Below are 27142 nucleotides of genomic sequence, written 5' to 3' on the forward strand. Positions count from 1 at the left end.
GCTTGTACAAATAATTGCAAAATAGTCGACCCATTAAACTATGCATGCAACAGGTCCAGACAGGCTCATGCCCATGGTAAAGTACTAGGATGCACAAAATGCGAACCCCGTGATAAAGACGTATTCTGCAGGTCCCTTTCCTTATTAGGCGACTGAAATCAGATATTAATATTGGTCGAGCTGACACCTCTCCAAATGTTTGCATTAGGCTACCAATAAAAAAATGTAAAAAAAAAAAAAAAATACGTTTCACAAATTCTGTCTCCAGTGGGTGGCGACATTGTACAGATCATGCTCACGGATCATGTTTCACTTCGACAGATACAGTACGAGGCCTACATTTTGATCCGGCTGGCCTATCCGTTGTCTTGACTCCAGACGCCGCAGAGCACAAAAACCAACTTTGTAGTTTCTCAGAGATGTCTATGCCAAAATAGAAGCCAACAGTATGCCAATTAATTTACTGTGGTCACATTTAAAAAATAAAATTGCTGAGAAATGGCATTAATTGGTATTCGCATTTGAGTGATAGTTCCCTTTCTGAGGATTTTGATATTGTTTCAGTTTTTGCGTAACTGATGTTGTCAATTGTCTGAGACCTTTTTTTAAAATATAAAAATGGAAGGATATTTAGATATCATCACAAATTTCTGAGGACCTGCTTGCTTTACGAGGACTGTGATCGGGGCAGTCAGGTTTGTGGCCTAACGCAAAAAAAAAAAAGGTTTTCAGTAAATCCAGGTAGTAGTTTGTACAGTGACATCATGTTACCAGAGGTTTGGTTAGGCTTGGGCTTAGTAAAATGCATGTGACCGTGGACTGGGCCGGGCTGAGCTTGAGCTTCAACTCACTCTGGCCTGGTCGGGCCTGGTCAGGTCAGGCTTGAATTTTCAGGCCGGTTGAGAACTGTAATTAGCAGGTTCCCCCCTTCTCCCCTGAGGCCAGGGCTAAAACTGCTTTCTGCACTAGTGGGGGGGCTCTGGCAGTTTAGTATCCACAGCTTTGGCCTCTGCAATGCCCCCGAAATGCCCCATTTCAGAGGCTAACGGACAGGGTACTGACTGGCATCCCCTTGCCAGGAGCGTGCTGTGCGCCAGGACGATGTCCTCGTTTCACGGTTGGTCTTTGGACTTTCCTGGCAGCGATGGAAGCGCTGTGACATGCACTGGAGGGAGTGTTGCTCACGTTTGCAGGTTCTGCCCTGTCAGTCAAAGCTCCTGTCTGCCAACCACTGGAATGCATTCATTTACAGCGAGGAACACTACAATACGTTCACTGTCGCAAGCGATAGCTTCCTGTTTAGGAATATGAAGCTTTCCGTGATTTCGATACGTGAAAGAATTCCAAGAAGACCATTCCACTTGTCTGCATGATCCGCCTGAACTTTTGTTTTGATTGTACAGTAAATATTGCACCGCAGCGAGCGTCCACCGTGGAAACAGTTCATGAGCACTATGCTCTCCCTGTTTCTTTAAATTACGTCAATTGGGTATTTCCGCACTTTTTGCAGGGGTGGAACCAGAGCTCTTTGGTGAAACTGCGCTGTCGTCACAATCGCAGACTCTGGTCTGCGAAGAGGGGCGGGGGAGCCGAAAGCGAGAGTAGCCTACAAACTTCTTCACGCTGGAGGAAGACACGAAAACAAACTGCCGCAAACCGAGAACGAAGAGTAAACTAATTTATACAGAACACACGGAAGAGAGTTGCTCCGGTCAGTCGTGACTCGAGGTCGAATTTGGAGTAGAAAAAAGATGGCTAGTAGTGGTAAGTTATTCCAGCTAGAACTGCTCAAGCTAACTTGCTAAATTGAAGTGGCTGATTTCATTTTGTTTTAGCTTGATAGCTAGCAGGCTACTTGTTTTTGCCACAGGGAAATCCCCCACGTTTTCATGGAACGAGTACACCCACAGCAGAGCTGCACAATTAATGGAGACCTCGATTTATGGTCGGAAGTAGTATTATACAGCTCGGCTATGTTAGCTAGTTTGCTTAGTTATCTGCTTGATTAACGTTAGCTGTGAAGTATTGCGCAGATAATTATTGTTCTTCACGCCATCATAGCTGGCGCCGATTCAAGATGCAACTCGGGAACACATACATCGAAAAACTGCAACACTGTACTCGGAGGCCTTGTTCATTTCCTAAGCACGAACTGCAATTTGTTGTCTATCGTCTAGTTAAATAACCAGCTACAAAGTAAAACGCTCGAAGTTACTAGCCCGTACATTCCTCTCGCTGTTCTCCGTGTTTTAAATGCATTAGCCGTGACCCTTGCCAAATAACTTGCTTTTGTCGACACATGATTTTTGTCCTATGTCTGATGACATCAGATTAATGGTATGCCTTTTCAGATATTCATGTTTCAATTCAGAGTACCTGACATTATTCATACAATGTTACATGTGACGAGTCATCACTAAGTATAGAACAATCATTGTCCTGCAAACCAGGTTAAACACGTTTAATGTCGGCCTTGTGTACTGTTTACGACTTCGATGTTAATTTGGCAGTGGCACGTGAGTCCAACTGCGACGCGAGCACTCTTCTGACAACTAAGATCAACCTGTTCATGTAGGTTATTATCGCTCTGTTTGATGCTGGGTCACACTGAGGTCACTGATTGGATTGACGTCCCAGTTTGACTGTTTCATAGAATAAAATGATTGGAATCGCTTCTTCTTAGTCACCTCGAGGTGCAACCAGCAGTGTATGCCCCGCATTTAATGGGCAAAGTATGCTTGTATCTTGTGTTATAAATGTGCTTCTACAGCTTTCCAGTGTGCACCAGCGTCATTGTTGGATTACTATTGAATTTGCCTCTGGCGGCTGAAGCTATTTCCTGATTGGCACTGTATACAGTTCAGTGGATTTGTATGAATCTGTCATAAAGATGAGCTAATATGTGGCAAGTTAAAACCAAACTGAAAGTAAAATGTGTGGGTGTGTCTTTGTAACGTGGGCTGATTTCCCTCACTCTGTTCTTGCACTGTTTGGCTGTCGTCGACATGGTAAATGGACTGCATTTATATAGCGCTTTTATCCAAAGCGCTTTAAAATTGATGCCTCTCATTCACCCATTCACACACACTCTCACACCAACGGTGAAAGGCTGCCACGCAAGGTACCAATCAGCTCATTGGGAGCAATTAGGGACTAGGTGTCTTGCTCAGGGACACTTTGACATGCCCAGGGTGGGGGATCGAACCGGCAATCCTCCGACTGCCAGACAACCGCTCTTACCTCCTGAGCTATGTTGCCCCATGGGTCCATTTGACGACATGATTGGTATGGGCTGCAGAATGTGAACTTGAGTTCTTTCTGTACACAGCGACCGTTGGGCATGCGTAGTCTATGTGAATGTGTAATCAAGGTTATTCTTGAGGCAGGTTAGTGCGTTGTGTGGAGACCACCAGCTTGTGGAATGGTACCCATCTTGTGGTAAAATCACAAATTGCTCAAATCCCTGAGGAGTGTTACATTCATTTCTGTTTGTTACATTTGTTGGGTTTAGCGACCAGTGCGTTTGTCATTACATTGAGGGGAAATTATCTTATTCCCTCCCACAAAATGGGGAGTTGTTTTGAAACTGAAAGGAACAAATCAACTCTTCTCTTTTGTGGCTGTGAGAGAATAATCTCGGGATGATTCATACAAATATTCACATCTGCAAATGTCCACAAAGGGCATGTTGTGATGGGTGTTGGATGCTAGAGGCACAGCGCAGTCACTGAATGCTTGTTTTGGAAGGAGCAGTTTGTTTGCCGGTCACGTCTCTTAACTAACTCGCAGGCTGGAATTAAACAGTTTCACCACTAGTGGCGCCAGTGGGTGAAAAGCTAGTTTCGAAGTTACAGCCAATAAGGGAGTGCCGCAGTGATGACGCGTTGTTGTACGGAAGTTTCTTCTGCCGTGGGTTCCCTCGGCAGATTTCCAATGATCTTCTCCCACAGGGATTTAGATTTCTGCAGAAAATAAGATCCCTGGTTAACATAAGCTTAAGAGAGTTTCACGCTTTATCTTGCGCCACAAATTACACACCACACCAGTCTCTCAATCTGGAAGTTCGAAGCTGGTATGTGCTTTGCTAAGAGTTGCTAAGTCGTTGCAAGAATGCAACCTTTGTTGTGGTTTCCACAGAGCGACGTGTTAGCGACGTATAGCTAGCTTGAAACACACAACTCCTTTAAAAATTAATGTTTAGACTTATCTGCGTGTATACATAGCCGTCCTCAATCTAATTCAAAGGGCGGTTGTAGCTTTCATTCCAACTTCAAGATGCACACCTGTTCCATAATCACAGGTCCGTTAGCAAAGATAGTGCTGATTAGAGAACAGGAAACTGCTTGTTGAAAAATCACTGGTACGACCTTATGGTATACATTAACCTTATGTCAACTACAGGCCTTATTTTATGCAGAAATCAAAATCCCTGTGGGGGGGGTAAAGCATTGGAAATCTGCCGAGAGAACCCATGGCTCAAAAATACTAACACTTCCCGGTTTTAGGACTACAAACTGTGGCACTCTATACGAGCACTACCTGTTTGGTTTTAATTGTTATTATTATCATTTTTGTTTTCACTGTTCTTCCCCTTTTCTTTCAAGTAACTAGTTATTTTTAACCATTAAGTAATAACCTTCAGTTTGGGTGGTAAATCATTTCAAATTGCTGGCAGATTGATCATAAGGTTCTTTAACATGTATAATTTTAGATTTGAGAGGAAAACGGTGAGGTTGAGAGTAAGTAGAGCCTTTTAGGGTTGCACCACTTTTGGGGGAGCAGAGCATGGTCATGGCAGCAGTTGTTGTGTTCCAGAAGGATGGAGGAAACATCTGGGCTGGGAGTGCAGAACTGTGGCTGCTCTCCTGAACCACCCCCCCCCCACCCCCAATCCCGTTTCCCAACCAGCAGCCAATAGCCAGTGTTCCCAGCAATGTCCTGAGCTCTTATCAAAGCCTGGTGATTGGTGTAGTCAACAGAGGGATTGGGGAGCCGAAAGCCAGTCACGCATGCCGGTCGAGTGGGTGACACACCCGCAGCTTAAGTTTGACCGGGTCATGGCGCCTGCATTGTCTCGGTCCAGGAAATGGTGGCGGGCACGCGTGCCTTTTTGGGCCAGCTCTGTTTGCATAGCTGCCAAGTGAGGTGGCGTCCCTGCAGCCCATCTGTGAATCAAGTCAATAGAAGCTCATTCGGGTCCCTCCTGGTGAGCCGTCCCATCTGACCCTTTTAGGGATGATATGCGAGGGATTGTTTGTTGGGCTCTGCGTGTTGCACGGCATCAGCGTTTGTGGCTTTAGCAGGACCAGAGACTGGTTCTCGCCGTCGCGGCTGGCTCAGGATCTCCATTTCCCGTCTGAGACCTGGGTGTAAGTTTGGTCATGACTCAGCAACCGAAGAGGAGCTGTTTTGAAACTGAAATGAAAAAGAGAGGGGGAGAGAAGCTGGAGCAGAGTGAGAGCGAGGTGACCTAATATTATGATAAGAAATGTGCATTTTTTTCCGTTTTAAAAAACGCTTTACCCCCTTTTCACGCATTTGGAAGGCCCAGTCATATTTTTTCGGCTCGCTGGCACAAGCTGTGTCCATTCGGGAGGTTGCGGACGAGCATGGGCTCTGTCCACAGCCACCTCTCCCCGTCACTGCACAGTTTGCGAGTCAGGCTTGCACTGACCACGAGTGGGAGGAGCTTAACAGGCGGACCTGGGGACAACCAATCAAACGGCAGGAGTCAATGATGCGCGAAGAGACGCTATCGTCCCTGCTGACGGAAGTCGTCCCTGGGTGGCACGAGAGCTAATCGGGCATCGTCCTAAAGGCCTGGGCACCGACTGTCCTGGGCACCGACTGCGGCCTGCATAACAAACAGTGGGGCGGGGGCAAGCGGGTGAGTGTGGGCAGCGCTTCCTGGCACCAGAATGGCGCCTTTACCCAGGGCTGCTGAGTGAAATTCGTGGGCCTGGGACGAACTCTCCTCAGTGTGTTTTACTCAGTAATATTCACCACAATTTCACAGGCCATCGGGGCCCCCCCCCCTACAGGCTCTGGGACAATGTACCCATTTGTCCCCCCCCCCCCCCTTGATGGCAGCCCTGCCTTTTCCAGTGAAATATGTGTAACCATTTTTTTTTTTTTTTTACCCAAGAAGAAATCTGAGCTATGGTTGTTGTTTTGGTTTTTTTTTTGTTTGTTTGTTTTAAAAATATTTGTGGGAATTGTGGCTCAACTGGAAAACCTAGTAACGTGACTCCGCCCCCGAGGGATTGGCTCGGCAGCGCGGCTGGTTTGAGATGATTTGACGCTCGCCCGCCGCAGCGCGGGCCCCCGGGCGCTCCTTCCCTCCGCGCAGCGCTCTGAGTTGGCCTCGCCTGGCGTGACGAGGACGGCCGCTCCCGGCAAGCGCGCGCTGCGGCGGCGGCGTCCTGCTAGCTCGGCGGAGCTCCGGCCGCTCCCGGCTTGCATGCGGTAGGCTACGTGCTGCGCGGGACCTTTTTTTTTTCGGGAGCCGACCGCCGAGCCCTGGCTCATTGTGCTTGCTATCAAGTCCACTCTGTTCCCGATAAGAAAGTTTGTTGAACTTGGGTTTGCAGTTTGCAGGAATTCCACTTGGCCGAACCCCCTAGGTAACATAGGGTTTTTTTTTTTCCTCTCGGTTTCTACCACAGGTCTGTGTTTATATTGCGCAAGCGCTTGACCTGGGAAGCTTTATATCCGCAAGCTGGACGGCGGTTGTGAACGCTTTCGGCCGCTGGGACTTCCCCTATGTCTGGCGAAATGCTTGCCATTAATAGAAGCACAACTGTAACGGACAAGGAAAGCACGCCAGTGCATCTTGGGTTAAAGACAAAGCTATGGGCGTGATGTGATTTCAGTTGATCAAACAGACTTTTGTCGGGTCAACTTTTTGATGATATCTGATGCTGAAGGTCGTAGTTCATCTTTTGTCTGTTCTACATGAAACATGCAGGTGATGGCAAGTGTTTTGTGCATTAAGAAAGTTATCCACGGGACCATTACCATTGGTATTGACCGATTCACCAGTAGAAGCCTGCTAGTGATTTTTGTTCATTTTGCATTTTGAATGTTGGGTTATCCTGAAGGTTTTGTCTCACTGCATTTCTGAAATACTGTCTTTGCTCTCTTTGCCTGTAGGTATATTTGGATGGGGTCCAGCTATGAACCAAGGTAAAAAGAATTCCATGTTCTCTGAAAGGCAGTGACAGCATGAAAAAATAGATGTTTAAATTGTTTACATTTTTTAATGAGCTTGACGGATCAGGTGATGAAGAGGATTCGTTAAGGAAGCCTTTGTAATTCTGGGATCTGTAACGTTAATGCGAAGCGAGGAGGCTCCTGGCTGATACTTGGTTGGATCTACCGAGAGCAGACCACTTGCGTTTAAGTGTCCAGGCAGACGCTATCCCTGGGTTTTTGTGTCAGAAATCAGCTCTAGGGCCGTGTCCAAAAAAAAAAACTGCTTACTTGCCTACTATTGAGTTTATGTGTTGAGTACACTGGATGAGAAGGTTAAGCAGATTAAAATTTCTCTAAATGTAGTGTCCTTAAAATCCCCGGATGATACGATTATATCTGGCGTTTCACTGAGTGTATTTGGGAGCACACTTTTCAGGAAGTAAACCATACTTTTTAGGAGGTCCCATAAGAGGCGGGGCCTTTTTACTACAGGGGAGGCACGTCTTACGACGCTTCCGCAGTACAGTTGGAAAATAATATGAAGGATATTTTTTTGCATACTGCCCATCACATACTAAATAGTGTCCACTAAACCGTAGCCATTATGTTTAGTGGAGAGTGGACAAGTACGTACTTTGAGGACGCAGCAGTTAGGAGGCTGTTTCGGACTCAGCCTCGGTTCCCGTTCCTTTGGCGGGGTTGGCGGTAGGACAGGTGAGTGAGCCGGGCTGTGATGTCTCCACAGGGAACCCTTACCTGGAGATCATAGAGCAGCCCAAGCAGAGGGGCATGCGCTTCAGGTACAAGTGTGAGGGCCGGTCAGCGGGTAGCATCCCGGGCGAGAAGAGCAACGACACGACCAAGACGCACCCCGCCATCAAGGTGAGAGCGCGGACGGCGTCTTTACGCTGGGACAAACACAGACTTCACACCGTGCTGCAAAGCAATGGATGCTCACATCACACACAACACTCTACACTGTGAGGACAGTGATCCTCCAATCACACACCACACTCTACACTGTGGGGACAGTTATCCTCCAATCACACACCACACTCTACACTGTGAAGACAGTTATCCTCCAATCACACACCACACTCTACACTGTGAAGACAGTTATCCTCAAATCACACACCACACTCTACACTGTGAGAACACTGATCCTCCAATCACACACCACACTCTACACTGTGAGGACAGTGATCCTCCAATCACACACCACACTCTACACTGTGAGAACACTGATCCTCCAATCACACACCACACTCTACACTGTGAGAACACTGATCCTCCAATCACACACCACACTGTCCACTGTGAGTACAGTGATCCATCAATCAAAAACCACACTGCAAAATACGCTGTATTTTGCTCTGTACAGTGATCCTCCAATCACACACCGCACTGTACACTGTGAGGACACTGATCCTCCAATCACACACCGCACTGTACACTGTGAGAACACTGATCCTCCAATCACACACCACACTCTACACTGTGAGAACACTGATCCTCCAATCACACACCACACTCTACACTGTGAGGACAGTGATCCTCCAATCGCAAACCACACTCTCCACTGTGAGTACAGTGATCCATCAAACTGCAAAATACGCTGTATTTTGCTCTGTACAGTGATCCTCCAATCACACACCGCACTGTACACTGTGAGGACACTGATCCTCCAATCACAACGCACTGCACAATGAGGCCAGTAATTCTTCAATCGCACACACCACCCTGAATATACACTCTGATCTTCGGCTGCAGTGTGGAGTTAATGCTGGTAGTTCCACTTCATTACCCTGTCCTCTCCCGTGAACAGGTCCACAACTACAGTGGCCCACTCCGCGTGCGCATTTCCCTGGTTACCAAAACCCCTCCCTACAAGCCACACCCCCACGAGCTCGTTGGCAAGGACTGTAAGCACGGTTACTACGAGGCCGATCTGCAGGACAGACGCGTGCACAGGTACGCTAGAACTGTGTGTGTGTGTGCGTGAAAACAAACGTGAGAGAGTGCCTTGTGTGTTTACGTGTGTGCGCGATTCTGTCAATCCGAAACTGACACAAACATACAAGGACGTGCATAATCAAATGAAACCACAAAGATGTAGAGGAGAGTCTGTATATATGGCATTTCCTCCAGAAGGCATATGGCCACTGGAGGGGTCAGTGTTTACATAGATCGCTTTGAGGCTGTGCTCTTCAGAATCACAATTGTTGAAGCTGTGTGATAACAGGATAGAACATGCAAAAAAAAAAAAAACAAAAAGGAAAAACGAAAAAAACAGCACCATCAGATGCAAAAATTAATGATTTGAATATGGGCATGGGCAGCCTATAATGATTCATGTATGACTGAAGAGTGTGAAACATGTGAACATCGAGTGTGAACTGCGAGTCTGATTCTTGGGGAAGTGAACAAGGCGGGATGTGCTCACTGCGTTATGGAGGAAAGCTTTGGTGCTCAAAGTCTGGGTTTGCTCATGAGAACATAATAATATCGCAAGAGTTTTAACATGGCAATGGCATCGCAACCATTTATTTTTAAGGTACGAACATGCTGGTATGTGCGCTGGGCCAAAAAAAACAAAAACAAAAAAAATGAGTTTAGTTTATTTGACAAAATTAAAACACATGTATCAAAAGACTTGCATGTGAGAAATTGTCAGGGATAACACAAAAAAGTCTTTATTGGACTTATTTCCATCGTGGTCCTTGATGTTCCATCAAATGAGGAAATAAAATGAAAGAAATGGTGGCAACTGGTGTGAACAGCTATGCAGAAAAGCTGCAAAAAAAGGGTATGGCTATATTTAAAGACAAAAGTTATTTGGCAGTAAGCATGTACATGCATACATTCATGCATATAAATACATGTTAAACATTTATGGCTTTTTTCTGGCAAAATAATTTTATATTTGATTTAATTACCTCTACCCTCCCAGTCGGTCAATAAAACTTTATTTAATGTAACACCATTAACAAGGGTGCATTGCAGAGAAGCCCAGAGCAGATGGACAGTCTTGACCGGATTGAACCCCTTAAAGTTTTAAGCTCTGTCTCTGGTGAGAACACAAGTGGTGTGAATGAAGAGGGCTGTGAAAAGCACTGCTGCATTGTGGGGGCTCCAAGACAGCGGCTAACACTGAGCCCAGCGTCGCGGCTTCCTGTGTTTTGACTGAAGCGCCCTCTGCTGGCCGTTTCGCTCTCTGCACTCAGCTTTCAGAATCTGGGCATTCAGTGCGTGAAGAAGAAAGATGTGGCCGAGGCCATTTCCTGCAGGTTGCAGACGCACAACAATCCCTACAACAGTGAGTACTGCACGCCGTTTCGGCTGTGGCACACGGCTCGCTGGAGTCATGTTTTCACACTTGAGTCAATACGCTGTATTTTTCTCTGTTCAGCTTTTACGTCTGTTGACCTGTGTGTGTGTGTGTGCTTGTCTGTGTGCGCTTGTCTGCGTTTCGAGTGCGTGGCGTGCGTGGTAGTCACCTGTGGCGTCGTGCTTGTCCCTGTCTGTGCTGCCCCTGTTGCTCTGGAGTGTGTGTGTCCCGTCCCTTGTCGTGCAAGTGAGTGTGCGTGCGAATATGCCGTGCTCACACTGCACTTTCCTCGTCAGCCGATTGCGAACGTGAGTCTGAGCGCTCGCCTCCAGCCTCCATCCCGCCCACGGGAGACGCCCCCTCACCTGTTGTCCCAGCCCATATACGACAACCGTGAGTCTGCAGCACATACACACTCACACACACTCACACTTTCACTCCCAGCCCATATACGACAACCGCGAGTCTGCAGCACATACACACTCACACATACACACGCACACACACTCACACTTTCACTCCCAGCCCATATACGACAACCGTGAGTCCGCAGCACACACATACATGGTGTAATGGTGAGGGGGGGAGGGGGTCATGCTGGGGGTAAACGCTTCCCTCTGCTCCCCTCAGGGGCTCCCAACACCGCCGAGCTGAAGATCTGTCGGGTGAACAAGAACTCCGGGAGCTGCAGGGGCGGCGATGAAATCTTCCTTCTGTGTGACAAAGTGCAGAAAGGTCTGTCGCTACCCTCTGCCAGTCTATCTCACTGTGTATCTGTCCGTCTCTCCCCTCAGTCTCTGTCTCTCTCTCCCTCTCCCCCCTTTCTCTATCTCTCCCTCTCTCTTACTGTTTCTCTATCTCACTCTGTCTCTGTCTCTCTCTCTCTCTCTCCCCTCCCTCCCTCTGTCTTTCACTCAGTCTTTTTTACTGGGAGTTTCAAAGAAACAAAGTCAAGCCAGCTGCAGATGCACTGTTGGGTGAGAACCTGCCATAATTGTCAGAAGGCAAAGGGGATGGTTCCTCTGTACAGATAATGGCTTGTCTTTGGTACACTGACTGCTATCCCCCCCCCCCCCCCCCTCCTCCAGAGGACATCGAGGTGCGCTTCTACCTGGACTCCTGGGAGGGGAAAGGGTCCTTCTCCCAGGCGGACGTCCACCGGCAGGTGGCCATCGTCTTCCGCACGCCCCCCTACAGTGACCCCCACCTCACGGAGCCCGTGCGGGTGAAGATGCAGCTGCGCAGGCCGTCCGATCGCGAGGTCAGCGAGCCCGTGGACTTCCAGTACCTGCCTGCCGACCAAGGTGTGTGCCCGTCCTCGCGTCCGATTGGCTGGATTAACCCCCTCTGAGGCGTGAGGTCACGTATATGTGATTAGAATGTTCCAGATGGTCAACTCGAGCATTCCTCCATTCCTCTGTTCCTCCCCAACTAGGACGTTTTGGTTGGGTCAGGAACAGGAGGTTTTGGTTGGGTTAGGAACAGGAGGTTTTGGTTGGGTTAGGAACCAGAGGTTTTGGTTGGGTTAGGAACAGGAGGTTTTGGTTGGATTAGGAACAGGAGGTTTTGGTTGGGTCAGGAACAGGAGGTTTTGGTTGGGTTAGGAACAGGAGGTTTGCAGTGTTTCTGGTTTGTGTTGCTTCACTAAATGTTTGCCTTCAACCACAACCCTTCATGCATACCTTTTTTTTTTTTTTTTTTAATTTAAAAATAATATAAAAGCTGGCAGATGGTAAAATACCGAACCTCAGCTGCAGAAGAGACGGAACTAACGATATTTTTAAAAAAAGGAACATAGGGAAGCCGGTCACGCGGCAGCTGTGCAGCGTCTGGTCTGCGGCGTGACTCTGGGCGCTGATCTCGCCTCTGCCTCCCCACAGATGAGTACAGACTGTTGGAGAAGAGGAAGCGCACTGAGGGAATGTTCCAGAACCTGAAGCTGGGAAACAGCATGCCAGGTGAGCGTCTCCTTAGCTTGGCTGTTTTTTGTTCCGTTTTGTTGTTTGTGTGCGTAGTTTGCTAGTCTAGGTGTTCTGCTTCAGCAGATGATGAGTGATGATTACCTGACCGTTGTTCTGTGGACAAACCTGATGTAATTAAGCGAAATAATGGTGTTAATACTCAACTAAAACAACGTATGGAAAGTTTTAATGTTATATCGATGAAGGTTGATTAGAGTTAAATGCGTTGGTAATGTAGTGTGTAAATGATCATAGCGAGTGCAGATAAATCTGAAAAACAACAGTAGTCCTTGCAGACGAAACCCCTTTTGGGTCTCCTGCCGAATCTCTACTTTTCAGTAAAAATGGGAAACTGGAGCAGCAGGAATGGTTCATTCAGTGCAGTGGTAACCAGCCCTGTTTCTAGAGATCCACCGTCCTGCGGGTTTTCACTCCAACCCTAACAAAGCCACACCTCATTCAACAGCTAGAGATCTCGTTGAGCTGCCAATTAATGAAAGAGTCAGGTGTGCCAAATTAGTGTTGAAATGAAAAGCTTCCGGGTGGTAGATTCCTAGGAACAAGGTTGGTTGCCACTGCTTCAGTGGGTCTGGTCTAACGGCTAGCCGGGGAATTTCAGGGCCTGTGTCCGGAGAGAGGAGACCGTTCCCCGCGGCCAGGAGAACAGTGCCTGCTTCCAAACCCCCAGCCGCTCGGGTGCAGCCTGGTAAGCCAGCGATCCACAAGTAGATTGATCTTTTTTTTTTTTTTGTATAAGTTCAGGCTTTGCACTAAAACGCACGTGCAGAAGTTGAACTAACACTGTCATTGTTTCCCTTGTGCAGTTGCTAAAGCATTTCTCAGCCCTGGTATGAACGTGGACAGTCAAAACACAAATATGAAGAGTTTTTCGTTTCATTTTGCTGCAAGAAGTGACACGTGAAGGGCATTTTGTAACGTCAGTGTTGAATGCAAAGTGCTCCGCGTTTGCACTGGGCACTCAGTGAGTGCCCTGCGTTTGTACTGGGCACTCGGGGTGCCCTGCGTTTGTACTGGGCACTGAGTGGATGCCCTGCGTTTGTACTGGGCACTCAGTGGGCTCTGTTTGCTTTGTCCCTTGCAGTGGTACACTCTGTGGCTCCGGTGGCTCCAGTCAAACCCTCGCCGTTTTTCGGGCAGCAGCCGGGCCAGCTGTTCTCCGCCCCGCCCAAGTCGGAGGCGGTCCCCGTCTCGGAACCCTGGCAGTTCCCCGGCGGCCTCGCTCTGGACTCCCAGCCGACGGCCTCCACGGTGACCAGCCTCTCCGCCCCCGGCCCCGCCCCTTCCGCGGCGGCCCCCTCCCAAGACTTCCGCACCGTGAACCTGTCCGACCTGTTCGGGTTCAACTTCCCCTTCTCCAGCAGCCAGGAAACGGGGTCCAAGCTGGGCGCTGCTGACGGAGCAGGAGGAGGTGCAGGAGGAGGCGGAGGAGGTGGAGTCGGGGCGGGGGTTCCCGAGGCCGCCGTCCACTCGGAGCCCGGGTCCGCCTTCGGGGCGATTGGGTCGGGGGCGCGGTTCAGGACAGACCACGCGCTGGGTGACGAAGAGCTGGCCGAATTCCCCTGCCTGAGGGACGCCCACGTGTCCGGCAATCTGGACAGCATCGACACCGAGGCCTTCCAGGCCCTGCTGGGCCAGAGCGGCATGGCGGGGGATGGTCTGGGCAACGCTGGGGGGTCCTGCCCCATGGCCCAGTCCTCCTCAGCCTCCGACAGTTCCGCTCACGAGCCCCCCGACCTGTCCGCCAACAACCACGTCTGCGGGGGCACGTGGATGAATTACCCCAACAGCATCATGAGCCTGCTGCAGAACGAGGGCATGATGGAGGTCCCCATGGCCGCGGCGAGCAACCCCCCGGTCCTCGACGACCTGGACGACCTGGACGAGGACCGCCTCATGTCCCTTCTGAACTGCGGCACCCCGCCCAGCTTCATGCCCGGACACCACACTTAACCCCGCCTACTCCCTGCTTCTTCGTTGGCCAAACTGAGCTGCCCCAATGTGTTCCCCCCTCCCCCTCTGTCCTCCCCCAGCAGTTCTGGTCATGCTGTTGTTGCCATGGTGCTGGAGGGGCTCAGGCAACAAACAGTCAAAATGGGGAAGGTTTGAGACTTTTCAGACGAGGGGTTCGTTTCTCCTTGTTATAGGTGTGGGTTTGCTCAGGACCTCCCAAGCTATGCCGGGGCATATTAAACAGGAATTTGTATATAGTGGGGGGGGGGGGGGACCCTGTTTTAACAGGGCCATACATGTATCTAGAGTCTGCTGAAAGCCAGAGAGGTCATGCCCACGTAAGTGTTTTTATAAATGCTGTCAAATATGAATATGCAATGCACACCGCCCAGGGAAAAAAAAGAAAAAGAAAAAAGTGGGCGGGGCTAGACTGAAGGAAGTACTTTTTATTCAAAGCAACTGGACAACTGTAAACTTGCTTTTGTTGTATCATGACCGTACGTTACTGTCCAGGACCCCACTGTATTTCAGTGTGTCTACAGAAGAAGATGCTCCACAGCGCACACCTTGTTAAATGTCTCCACTGGAAAATCCTGACCCCTGTAAAGCAGCCTTGCCAAGAAGTGTCTTCAGGGTCACAGGACGAAGTTGCAACTGTTCAGTCCGTACCGTGGGTTCGAAAACCTTGGATGGGAACGTGCTGGAAAGAAACCGTGAAGAAAATCCACAGCAAAATACAGTTTTGGTCTCATTATTGCTGATCTGATTCTTTGTTCCCTTTTGGACATACTGAGGTAACTCAAGAGAAGCTTGCTGTATTGCAGACAGCCTCACAAGTCCTGCCTGCAGAAGTGTGGTGGAATAATTCCCTCATTTTGGGGCGAGGTGTGGATCCCAGTCCAATCTACTGGTGCTGTTCCATTCAGCAGCGGGGAGTGTTTGGACTTCCTGTTCCTCCCAGAATGGCAGGGGGGAGTAGGGCGGTTGAATAGCTAGTAGAGAGAGGGCCAGCAGTTCACAGCAGACTCTCTTCAGGGGAAAGACTAGTGTGCCTTACTTACCGGCTAAAGTTGTAGCAGTGAAAAAAGAGGGATGGCTCACCTCCAGCCCTGGAGCGGTTCCACCAGTTCCCCACCTCTCTTCCAGTCTCCAATCTTCCAGGCTGGGTAGGAAAGTCAAGCAGGCTCGGTAGAGCCCGTTGTTTGGTTAGTCAAAGTGCCTGGCGGGAACCAAAACTGTGTGGGCACTGTTTCCCTCCAGGACTAGAGATGAGCAACCCCAGTGTACAGTTTACTGAGCGGAACTTGTTTCAGACTGCCTGCATGGCGGAAAATTGGTTCCCTGAAAGGGAAACGAAGAGAAACGTGACATCCCCAATCTTCTCTTGTGCAGTCGGTGGTTATTTCCTGACACTGCATGAAATGCTGTGTCTCGTTTCCCTGAACGGCTGTGAGCTGGAGTTCAGGGCAGGAAGCTAACTTTTTTTTGTCCACTGGCCACAGTGGCTGACGCATCCCAATATTCACCAGCCAGGTTAACTGTTTTAATGGACAACTAGGCATTTAGAACTGAACAGGTCCTCCAAGTGATGGGTGATTACCTAAGGAGCTGGCAGAGTAGACCGTTATCAGCCAGATAAATGTTACCAGAATTTGGCTGGTGGCTGGTGTTGAGTTCCCAGCCAGTGTACATTTGTACAGTATCTTTGTTTTTACTTGTGTGTCCGTCTCTATACTTTGTTGTCTCATTTCTTTATGAGGATTTTAATTTCAAAAACACCCGCTTGTTAGCTGATTAACAAGACCAGGTCAAAACCTAGTATATGGCTGGACCTAACACACTTCATCCAGCCGACCAATGGTGTAACTTCGTCACTCACTCAGTCAGACATTCACGTTTGTAGGGCTGGCCCCGCTGTTGCGGTCCAGACAAAAAAAACAAAACAGGATTAGTTCTGCAAGTGGCATTACTCCAGATGAAATGAGCAGATGTAGCCAGTTTCTAGCAACTTGTCAGATAGTTGTGTATACCACAAGTTCTCAAGTGGCTCAAGTTTGATGCCTTCGTGTCTTTTATTGTGTCCTTATTGTCACTTGCCATACGGCAGCACAGAAACGTTGTAAATGACTTCGCTATGATGTGCCTTTATTCTCAGTAACGGTTGCACAATCTGTACGCAAGCACACACTTTATATTTTCACAAATACGTTCACATACAACACCGAAGTAAATAAAAATCCAGTACGAACATCATGGTAGTAAACACACTGACGTTGCATTGCCTTGAGACTGTTCAATACGCATACTGAAAATAAACAGAAACTTCTGCCTGGACATTATTTTTATTACTGTTTGGGACTACATGTCAGTTATTTATTTGCCAATCGGCTCCTACCCATCTCACGGTCAATTTATGGGTCTGCAGCTTTGAAAATTGCAGAACTTGTTTCTACCGTTGTTGCCACAGGAAATATATTTTTGGGGATTGTGCAGTAACCATGGTAACATCTGCTAAAACAAAAATCTGCGTCTGCTTCCTCCTTCAGATGTTTGTAAACACATTTGGCCCCCCATTATCTTTTCTGGGAAACAAATCTATGTGGATATTTTGTGCAAAATGGCTATGCATATATACATATTAAACCTAAATATATAGACCAAACAAGTACTGATTCCATTTGAATTGTTCATTGTAAACTTATTTTGTGTTGTTGATCTGGGGGGGGGGGAGGGAGGGGAATCAACAACTGGATGACCACACCTGAGAATAAGATTTTTATTTCAGATGCCAAAAAAATGCCCAAATGCTTGTATTGAATGTTCATACCGCACCATATGTTATATTGCTACGCTCTATTGACAAATGAGAACAATCGGCGTGAGTTGGTTTGAAAAACAGATTGAATATGTCATTTGTTTTCAGTGATGTGATCTCTGCTTGTATAGACATTCATTTAATCCAGGTGCCCCATGCAGACCATCTGATGTGTTGTGTGTGGAGAAAGAAAAAGTCCTGTAAGAAACTCAGCTGGCTCCAGGTACTTCCCACAGTGTTAAATAATTTGTAACATGAAACTTTTTCCATTCTGAATCCAGGCATGGATGTCTACACCCTCTACCTCTTTGGCTTTTTTGTGTGGAAATCCCCAGTCCCTTCCCCTGTTTTGGGGTGGAAATCCCCAAGTCCCTTCCCAAAATAACATTTTCCTTGAATGTGAAAACACCTCTCTGTCTGCATGGGTTATTGGTCCTGATAAAAACATGCACACACACCTATGTGCAGAATGATGTAAAAATTGAGCAATTTATTCAAGAGCTGGTTTCCAAATTTGCTTTTATTTGGCAAACGTATAGGACAGGTGTATAGAATATAACACAGAAAACAAAATTATGTTTGCGTATAAAATAACAAAAACGTCAGCTCATTTCTGAGCAAAGGAAACCATTGTTACAGCCCTTAAATGTCTGTTTCTGCTGTGTGTGTGTTTTTTTTTTTTTTGTAAACTGATTATTTGCCGGGCTGTAGCTCAGGATGGATGTGTGGAAATAAAATGGCTGTCCTCGTGTCCACACTGAAACCTTGTGACCGGGGCGAGACCCAGCCTCTCCTCATTTCCGGCTGTCCCAGCTCACACAGCTGAAGTCTTTCAACTTGGTTAGTGCCGTTATTTTTCCAGTGACAAGTGTGAACAAAATGACCATGAACAAAATCTCAACCCCGGCAATATCCTAAAGGCCAGAGCCAATCGCGGGCAGCTGACAGTTTGACTATTTTCCATTCAGTATTTTTTTGTTGTTGTTTATGCACCAGGTTCCTCACTAAGCAGGTATAAGGCTGGCTCGTGCAGCGGAAGCTAGGATCCAGTGTAATTCCTGGTAGTGAAATCGGAAGCACGCAGGTTTCCGTACTACTTTTTTTTTTTTTTTTTTGTAGTGGCACAAACGGAACAAATACGAGAGAGAAAAAACGCGTCCGCACGAGTGAACGTTCACAAACCGTGCCGTTATTCAGCGTCCGTCCTGTCCGTCCGTCCGATCCCACCACGACGCCGCTGCCCCCGACGCCATCTTATGTCACCTCCGCGCCGGTGACTTTGTTGACGATGTGGGAGCGGCGAGGCACGCACTCCAGGTCGAACTTGCTCTCGTAGATGGTGGGGCAGAGCTTCCAGCGGTTGTTGCGGTAGATGCCCAGGTACGTGTAGACGTCGGGCTTGTAGGAGAGCGGGCACTTGACGCCGGCTGCGCGGATGGCCGCGTCCAGCCTCACGACCTGGTCCTCCTCGGTGAAGGCCTGGTTGTAGACGCAGATGACGTGCCTGCTGTCCGGCTTGGGGTCGCGGGGGCTGACCTTGGCCGACCAGATCTTCCCGTCCAGGACGGCCCGGGCGATGCACTCCCAGGCGTGGTCCACCTTGAAGCCCGTGTCCAGGTACATGAGCCATTTGCCCACCAGCACGCCGTGGTTGAGCGCCAGCTCCTTCACCGTCTGGAAGCTGACGGGCCTCCCGCTGGCCTGGAGCCGCTCCCAGCTCTCCTGCAGACCCGTCACGTTCCCCGTGCTGGGGCAGTGGTCCGGGCCCAGCACGGAGATCCACCCCACGGGACCCGTCCCCCCCTCCTCGTCCCCGTACCGGCTCACCTGGGAGGGCCGGTTGGACTCCAGCCAGCCCTCGAATTCGGCCCTAGGGGTTTTGCACGAGTCGAACACGATCCACGGGTCCATGTCGGCCGCCATCGCCTCGGCGGCGTACTTCTCGGCCGAAAGGGGCTCCGCGTTCTCCATCTCTCCCTCTGCACCAGCCTCCTCCTTCATCTTGTCTGCACGTGGACTTCTATCAGACTGAAAATAAACTGTTTATAGTCGCTAGAGGGAGCTCAGCTTAACTCCACCGACAGGAGAAGCCGAGACATGCATACACCAAGGTCTACAATCAGGCAGATTAGAAGCTTGCATTTTACACAGAGTGGTTAACTACGTGACCTTTGGACCTAGATAACCATGGTTGGGACATCAATAATAATAAAAAATGGTTATTAAAAAAAAGTGATTAAATACAGTAAGTTTTTTTTTTTCCTCTTCAATAATGAGCACTAAGGTGCACAGGCCAGTGTGACTCCTTCCTTTACTTCAGGGACAACAAAGCTTAATTTCAATGGCACAATTATTTGTACGTGACACCTATGGAGTGAGAAAAAACTAACGTTTTTTTGGCCAATAAAACTCAACTGGTAACTCATTTCATTACAGTACTTCAATCGTGTTCGATTGATACAATGTAACGTAAATCATTACTCCTTCGAGTACTGATTACGAGTTTGGCATTTACTTGCTGTGAACTTATGTAGACTACCGAGTGCCTTCCTTCAATGTCCTATTTATTTGAACATGATAAAGAACAATCGGAGATAATATACGTTTTAAAATACAGCAAGAATCAAAACGATTTTTTCTCAATTGTTTAGTGTACTGATAAGTAGTTTGGGTCAATCAATTGTTAAACGTATAAAATTTGTTGCTAAATTTTCTGATCACGATTGGACGGCCTAACGTGAAGAGAGGAAAAGTACCAACTGCCCACGTCCAATTTTTGTTTGCTACTAACGCGTGACAGCATGGAAAGCTTATTTTCATAAGGGTCTAGTCTGACGTTACTTAAGCACTACCTGGCTATAGAGGCTAAACAGATTAGATAAACCACATGTTACATTTAAAATAGCAGAAAATGTCTTGCGAGCGTTAACAACGAACTAGCTAACCACCCGTTTCTGGCCCATCTCCCACAGCCCGCAGTTGCCTACATTTTAACTTAAAGATTTTGCTCGTCAGATATTCAGTATAGTTAGCTAGACTAGCTAGCTAATAGCCAAATGTTAACTAGCATACGTTCGATTTCTCACAACAAAGTCCTAACTTACATTAGCTATGTTTGCGAAGTGTTGGGCAAACTACGAAGTCGGCGAGTTAGCTAGGAATTAGCTCACTGTTACATTTCTCTATTAAATATCAACAATCTAAGATAATGTTATCACCAAAACCCAAGGCCACATTCTCTTCGAAACATTTCTATGGCTGGCTAACATTAGCCACCAGGCAAACCCAAGCTAAAGATACGATTCTGTCCGCTTTTCAAAACCGGCTAACGATACTAGGCCATAGCTACTTACAGCGTTGCGGTGGCTCACTCTCGTACTATATTCATATCTAAATTTCTGTACTTGATTTCATGTTAGTCTAGCATTAGTACGTCATCATTTTTAAAATAAACTTTATTTAAACCTGAATCTGGAACATAAGGATAGACTTTACCGTAAACATAAGAATACACACGCATTAACTTTATTTAATTTTTAAAAAACCAACAAAAAAAAACCCATAAACTTTTGAACGTTTAATAATTTGCTCGATATTCATGGTAAGTTACAAAACGAAATGGATCATCATTTGGATACTATAAGGAGAGTAGCATTCGGGTCCTGTCGTTACTGATTGTTCTACTCCTGTCCAATCCGACTGGTACAGAGAAATATCCAAACCTGTCGAACGACGAGACGAGATCCCGCGGTGTCCCCCGAAACTGCCCGAGAGGAGGCGTCGCTGCTTGGGACTGTGTCCGAAGACACGGGGAAATAATAACAATAAAAGCGTAAATCTTCAGAAAATAAGTATTTTTTGTATGAAAAATGCCGAGTAAAAAAAAGAAATACAACGCCAGATTTCCTCCGGTGAGTAAGCGGAAACGCACACACTTTTAGACGTGAGAAACATTATCTTGGATGGGCATAGCACTCGGGCCTAGTTGAGCTACTGTTAGCTAGCTGTCCACCTCAGAGCCACGGGCTCTATTAAGACGTTTGCCGGGCCTTTTGGTGTTAAATGGTGCTGTTGGAAACATGAATCGTCCTTGATAGCTAAGCGAGTCACGTTCAAAATTAAAAAAACAAAAAACAAATCGTGGGACTTTCCATGGCGGTCAAACCGGTTCCGTTGCACTCTGAAAAACTTGGTATTTTAAAAAGTTTTCAACTTAGCAAGCTGGCTTAGCTAAAATGAAAAATTGCTAGCACTAGTTGGAGTAAACTAGATTGGTATTGGTAGCTACTTGGTGTTGATGGGGAATTTTCCATTAACATTACAACTAGTAGAAAACATGGCCTTTCGTTGTGTGGAAATTACAATGAACAAAAAGGTTAGACTGTAATTGAACATTTGTACAAAACATTCAATTTGTAGCTTGTTGGCCAACTTATCTGAATAGAAAGTGTCAGAAACATATTGCTAGCTAACGTTAGCTATGCTTGTACCCAATTTCATTACAATTGTGATGCTGGCTTACTGGGTTGAAAGCTAGTTAATTTCCCATAACTAAACCTGACAAAACAAGTCTTGTTATCTAGCTAGCTAATGTTAGACAGTCAATGTTAGCTAGTCGTGAAAGGGCTCAATGTAGCACGTCAACTCGGCTACATTCGCAAAGCTAGCTTTCTGTTTTGTTCTTGTAACATTGGCTACATAATGGGATTAGCTAGCTATCCCGCTGGTTCGGAGTTTGTTAGATTGCTAGTTAGCACTGTCATGCAAACAAACTGTTTTTGGAAAGACTGTTGGGAATTAGATCGGCAAATTTACATGAATTTAAAGCCGCCTGATTTTGATATCTCGCCTGCTTAGTATTGTTGCTGGCCATCTAAAGTACCACCAGTGAACAAGTACATCGACCTAGCCTGCTGATTTTAGCAGTCATTAGCTAACTAGCTACCAGTTACGCCATTTGGGGTTACTGTGCTTGTGCTATAGCAAAGTAGCACACATTCAACCATTCACTGCTGGCAATAGTGCTGAAATTACAACATATGGAAATCTCTTTAGGTGTGGGCAGTGACAAATCACCCCTACTTAAAGACACTGTTGCTAATGAACATAGCAGCTAGCTTTCCGAAAATGGAAAACATTCTAAGGCTCGGCTTCGACATCCATTTTTGTGCTTCATGTCATTTTAAGGTTGTCTGTGTGCTGTTGCAGGCAGGCGTGAAATTGTTTTAGAAGGCGTTATGGATTTGCCATTATTTAATAAAGTAACTCGGTAACTTTGCTACGTAGTGAAATATAATGTCACTCGTATTTTAAAACAGGCTTACGCGAATTCTCGTGCTCCCGGGTTCATTCATTCGAATTATTTTACTATATAGGCCATTAACCGGCAAATGTCCTGATTGTTATTGGTTTGTGCAGTCGAAATAAAAGCGCTGAAAGCCATGGAGTCAAATGTGAGGATACAGAAGAACTCGGGTCAATCCTCGTAAATGGATTGTGCTTTTTTAGTGATTGCATGGAACGGGGGTGGCTATGACTAACCAGTTGGTCTCCCCCTTCTCTGTCCAGGCAAGAATAAAGAAAATCATGCAGACGGATGAAGAGATTGGAAAAGTTGCAGCACCAGTTCCCGTCATCATCTGTATACTTTACAAACGGCTGATAAGCGTTTCTTGTCGTCATACCGCCTGCTTTACCAAATTCTTTGCTCGCATTATGCCTTTTGCGTGTTGTCGGCGTGACTGCATTATTTGTGATCTAGTAATGCCTAATGCTTGGTATTAATTACTCATGTTCAAGGCATTTTGCCGTTTTTAGGAATATGCACAATATCCTTATTATTTAGCTGAGCACGTGCAGGCTTGCACCCACCTTGATTGGCCTGTTTAGAAACCAGGACGATCATGAGAGCTGAGAACACGGTATCATTCATTAACTGCAATGTGTTCTCTAGGCTAGAAAGTAGCGTAGGAATATGCACCGAATATCTGTTCCCCTTAACGTAAACGCCAGCACGGGCCCTCGAACTCTTCCTGGAATCCCTTCTGACAAAAGCCTGTCAAGTCACGCAGTCACGGAATGCAAAGACCATGACGACATCACATCTGTAAGATTGAGTTTGCGTGTGTATGTCTCTGTATGGTTGTGCGTTGTGTGTTTCTTGTGTATATGGTTGTGTGTTTGTGTGTGTCTGTGTTTGTGTGTGCATGCATGTGGGTGCAGGTTTAGGGAGTGCTGTTTTTTTAAATCTGTGTTTGAGCTGTGGCAGTAGTGCATGTGCTGATGTGTGATATTGTAGAGGGCATGGTGGTAGGTCTGTGAAGTGTGTATTCTGCACAGGCCATTTGAACTCTGTGGGCCTGTAGACTGAAGCTGTCCGCCAGAGAGGCAGTTGTACGAGAGTGGTGGTAGCATATGTTCCTCAAAGATTTGGTCATGCAGTGTGGCCTAAAGGTGCCTGTTTGTGGAGGTAGCGTCTTAGTGAACAGGACCCAGGCCAGCGCAGCCATTCCCTTCTCAGTGCAAAGATGGGTGTTTTTCCCCCCACTTTGCCGTCCCTACAGAAAGCAGTGCATCGAGCTGGAGCAGCAGTTCGACTTTCTGAAGGACCTGGTGGCGGCAGTGCCGGACATGCAGGGGGAGGCCGAGGACAACCACACAGAGGGGGGCGAGAAGGTCCCGCGCAGGTGAGGGGGAGGGGAATGGGGGGGGGGGCTGAGGCTGTACCAAATTCAAATTGACCTGAGGATCAGTTTAAGAGTCTTTTTTGCAGAACCGTTGGTTTTCGGACTGAGTGCGCGTTTGCGGGTTCAGGAACTGTGCTCGAGACGATTATTCCACTTGAGTGGGAGAGGGAGGGAGGGTGTGAGGTTTGTCACGCGCCCCTGGGTCTTGCCGTTTCTGGCGGGGGCTGATGGGATGTTTCCGCTCTTCTCCCCCAGAGGCCGAAAGCCGGGCCGGAAGAACGGAGGCGGCGGCACCAAGGGGAAGGACAAGAAGCAGTCGGGGACGGAGTCCGAGCAAGAGGTGCGCCCTGCCCTTATCGGGACGTCCCAGACCGTCTGGGGCTTTCACCGACCTTCAGAGTACCTGAAGGGGGTGTTAAACTACGGCAGACGATGCCACCTTATGCATAAAAAGAACAGTGAGGAGCTCCACCAATCACAAAGCCATATACCTGACAGCAACGCAGACGATTGGTGCTACTTTCTGGTCGCATTCCACGGGGGATCTTAGAAGTATATATCCTGAAAGCATCCGTCAATCACTGTCGGTGCCGTGGTTACCAATAGGCTTCGCGATTAGTGGTGGTTCTCTCTGTATTTTCTTAACATAAGATGACATCACAACCATGGACGCCAACCAGCTCATTGGGATTAGGCGTTAGGGCTCGCTCAAGGATACTTCAGCTATTTTGCCCAGAGGGCTGGGGTTCGAACTGGCAGCTCTCCCGACTGCCGGACGCCTGCTCTACCTCTTTAGCTAATGTGGCCCCCCAGAAGCAGGCTGATAGGCAGGATCAGCCCAGAGGTTTGGGAGGTACGCGGTCATGTGCTGAGTAAAAGTGACCGCTTGTTGACCGTGTTCAGGACGACTCGGAGGACAGCGAGATGGACGGGGAGGAGGAGGATGATGGGTCACGGTCCAGCTCCAACCTGCAGCCCGCTTCTCGCTTCCAGAGGTAGGTTCGGGGGACAGGGAGAGGGGGATGGGGATGGGGATGGGGATGGGGATGGGGATGGGGGATGGGGATGGGGATGGGGAAGGGGATGGGGAAGGGGATGGGGAAGGGGATGGGGAGGGAGGGGGGGATGCCCACGGGGTATGCAGGTGAGGTGCTTGTGTCATCCCCGTTGTCAAAATAAACCTGTCTCTTCCTCTGCCCATTCCAGCTCTGGCGTCAGCCCGGACGTGCACCCGCAGTACCTGCACACGGTCAGCGGGCAGGGCGGCCTGGCCATGTCTCTGGGGTCCTTCGCCCCGCACCCCTCCCTGATGGGGTCCACGCCGCCCCCGCCCGCCCCCCCGCCTCACAACGATGACAATGACGACGAAGACTATGACTCATAGCTCCCCCCCCCTCCCCCGCCCCACGCTGTTTTACACTTTACGTTGGTTGTTTTAATTTGACTGCATTCGGACCGTGGGAGGAGGCGGAGCCTACACCACCGGGAGAGAAGGAGGCGTGGCCAGACATCGCCATCGCCAGTGAATAATAGTTTGTATATTATGTGTTTTACCATTCTTGATTTATTTTTTTATGTTTATTTTTTGGGGAGGGGGGGTACACTACATTACAATGGTCTTGCACTTGCAGTGACATGTGCGGCTACTATGTTAGTATCATGTATGCGCATGCGTGTACTCTGTGTAGAACCCTGAGCGCAGTTTAATTGCACATGGAATTGCATAGTGCTCGGGTGGTCCCTGCGCATGTACTTCAGGCTTAGGGCCAATGTAATGTAGTGCGATCATTTTTAAAAAGAATTTGTTTTTGTGGAGAAAAATTGATCTGAGTTTTTTTTTATGTTCCTTTCAAACTCACCCTCTTTCTCCAGTAATGTCGGCTAGGCGTTTCAGAAAAGTAAAAGGGCTCTGGCACTGTATGGACTGGGTGGGATTTGAGGGCTTCCGGAAAGAGTTCCTCTCTTGGTTGCCTAGGTTGCAGGTGACCAGTGAAACATCCTCAGTACAGTTATACTCCAGCCTTCTCAGTGAGATGCGGGCGACCAGCTCACCTGCTTCTGTGCAGCCTCAGAGCTCCAGGTGTCTGGTTTCCTTTTTCTTTTTTTTTTATTTTTAGAAATAGTTCTCCTTTAATGCTGTAGATTGGCCACCACCCATGAAATGCGACTGTTCAGGACATTTTTTTTAGGGGGAACGGCAGAGAAGGGGAGCGGTCACCTTGTGGCAGGTCACAACTCTGGCAATCTACGGTCGAAGACCTTTCCCATTTTCCTTTTGTGTCATGTTTTATAAACGAGAAGTGACGTTGTCACGACAGAGCAGTCTTTAGTAGCGTAGTTTGCCTTCATTGGTAGCATTTGTTTTTTTTTTGTTTTTTTTAGTATTGATCCCCCCCCCCCCCCTTATTTTAAAATATTGCCACCCACGTGTGCACCATTGGGGCCATCGAGATAAAAGTGTACATTTTCATCAGATGTTACGTTCAAAAGGAATTACAGGTGTACCTTTCCGTATTAAATCAGTGCCATGTAGTCCTATGCCCCGCCCCCTTCCCCCCTCCACACCCAACGAAGACTCACCGAGTGAGTCCCATCTCATTTGCTTGGGTGTCCACACAGCACCGTGTGCTTACATGGCCCAGCTGCTATGACGATGGCAGAAGCTGCATTATGATTGGACAGAGGGCTGTTGATGCAGTTGACGGGTGCAGTGCATTGGCCCAGAAACTGCTTGGCCCACTCACAGTAATTGCGTAATGTTGCATTGTGTTTTTAAAGCAGTATATTCCAATATATAAAAAAAGGGAATAGAACTGGCACACGGTTCTTATTTTTGACATTATTTGCAAACTTTTTAGTTTTCACTGAGAGGAATGATTACTGAAATCAAGGTTTTTTTGTTTTGCAGAATTCAGAACTATCCACCACCTTCCACCTCCACCTCCCCTCACCCTCTTGCTTCCTACCCCAATCATGTTGGTGTAATAGTTTTCTCCTTAGTATAAATATTCTTTTTCCCCCCGTTTATTTTAAGCTGTTTTAATGTATAAAGTGAGAAACTGTGGAGCAGATCCCATTTTTGCTTCACATCTAAATGTTTAATGAGAGGCGAGTGAATTTGGTGTTTGTAAACTTTTAACATCTTTTTTTTATTTTGTATGAGTGAAATAAAGTTCAAGTTTCAGTA

At 47.6% G+C, this 27142-nt stretch overlaps 3 protein-coding genes across 9 annotated transcripts; 2 read left to right on the forward strand and 1 right to left on the reverse strand.

Moving 5' to 3' along the window:
• The first annotated feature begins 1505 nt into the window (after positions 1-1505).
• On the forward strand, positions 1506-16788 carry rela (v-rel avian reticuloendotheliosis viral oncogene homolog A). The gene is made up of 11 exons (XM_064325784.1): positions 1506-1764; positions 7153-7185; positions 7940-8076; positions 9020-9165; positions 10419-10626; positions 10876-10915; positions 11153-11257; positions 11611-11826; positions 12403-12480; positions 13103-13189; positions 13586-16788. Exons 1-11 carry the CDS (start codon positions 1752-1754, stop codon positions 14452-14454), a joined length of 1932 nt encoding a protein of 643 aa, XP_064181854.1. The 5' UTR covers positions 1506-1751; the 3' UTR covers positions 14455-16788.
• Positions 16789-17732: 944 nt separating this feature from the next.
• c3h11orf68 (chromosome 3 C11orf68 homolog) lies at positions 17733-22157 on the reverse strand. Of its 5 annotated transcripts, none has more exons than XM_064325775.1 (3): positions 22085-22157; positions 20992-21062; positions 17733-19297 (listed from the first exon to the last, which is right to left on the reverse strand). In XM_064325775.1, the coding sequence occupies exons 1-3, from the start codon at positions 22140-22142 to the stop codon at positions 18524-18526; spliced, it is 903 nt and encodes a 300-aa protein (XP_064181845.1). In that variant the 5' UTR covers positions 22143-22157; the 3' UTR covers positions 17733-18523. The 5 variants fall into 5 exon arrangements, with proteins under 5 accessions (XP_064181845.1, XP_064181848.1, XP_064181846.1 ...); XM_064325778.1 differs by lacking the exon at positions 22085-22157 and adding an exon at positions 21773-21791; XM_064325776.1 differs by lacking the exon at positions 22085-22157 and adding an exon at positions 21205-21548.
• Positions 20736-27142, forward strand: drap1 (DR1-associated protein 1 (negative cofactor 2 alpha)). Of its 3 annotated transcripts, XM_064325781.1 has the most exons (8): positions 20736-20870; positions 20978-21180; positions 22838-22910; positions 23282-23375; positions 23833-23955; positions 24211-24295; positions 24859-24950; positions 25162-27142. In XM_064325781.1, the coding sequence occupies exons 2-8, from the start codon at positions 21139-21141 to the stop codon at positions 25337-25339; spliced, it is 687 nt and encodes a 228-aa protein (XP_064181851.1). In that variant the 5' UTR covers positions 20736-20870; positions 20978-21138; the 3' UTR covers positions 25340-27142. The 3 variants fall into 3 exon arrangements, with proteins under 3 accessions (XP_064181851.1, XP_064181852.1, XP_064181850.1); XM_064325782.1 differs by lacking the exons at positions 20736-20870; positions 20978-21180 and adding an exon at positions 21945-22074; XM_064325780.1 differs by lacking the exons at positions 20736-20870; positions 20978-21180 and adding an exon at positions 22382-22456.

This window comes from Anguilla rostrata, chromosome 3, assembly GCF_018555375.3.
Source record: "Anguilla rostrata isolate EN2019 chromosome 3, ASM1855537v3, whole genome shotgun sequence".
In the NCBI taxonomy this organism is placed as follows: Eukaryota; Metazoa; Chordata; class Actinopteri; order Anguilliformes; family Anguillidae; genus Anguilla; species Anguilla rostrata.

Coding starts and splice junctions, on each gene's coding strand:
- rela (XM_064325784.1), top strand. Junction 8,077..9,019: donor AGACGCACCCCGCCATCAAG/GTGAGAGCGCGG, acceptor TCCCGTGAACAG/GTCCACAACTACAGTGGCCC. Junction 10,916..11,152: donor CCAGCCCATATACGACAACC/GTGAGTCTGCAG, acceptor TGCTCCCCTCAG/GGGCTCCCAACACCGCCGAG.
- c3h11orf68 (XM_064325775.1), bottom strand. CDS start 22,142: ATGGCCAGCAACAATACTAAGCAGGCGAGATATCAAAATCAGGCGGCT. Junction 21,063..22,084: donor TCAGGCGGCTTTAAATTCAT/GTAAATTTGCCG, acceptor CTTCGGACACAG/TCCCAAGCAGCGACGCCTCC. Junction 19,298..20,991: donor CTCGTCTCGTCGTTCGACAG/GTTTGGATATTT, acceptor GTTTATTTTCAG/TCTGATAGAAGTCCACGTGC.
- drap1 (XM_064325780.1), top strand. CDS start 22,397: ATGGAAAACATTCTAAGGCTCGGCTTCGACATCCATTTTTGTGCTTCA. Junction 23,956..24,210: donor GGCGAGAAGGTCCCGCGCAG/GTGAGGGGGAGG, acceptor CTTCTCCCCCAG/AGGCCGAAAGCCGGGCCGGA. Junction 24,296..24,858: donor GGACGGAGTCCGAGCAAGAG/GTGCGCCCTGCC, acceptor GACCGTGTTCAG/GACGACTCGGAGGACAGCGA.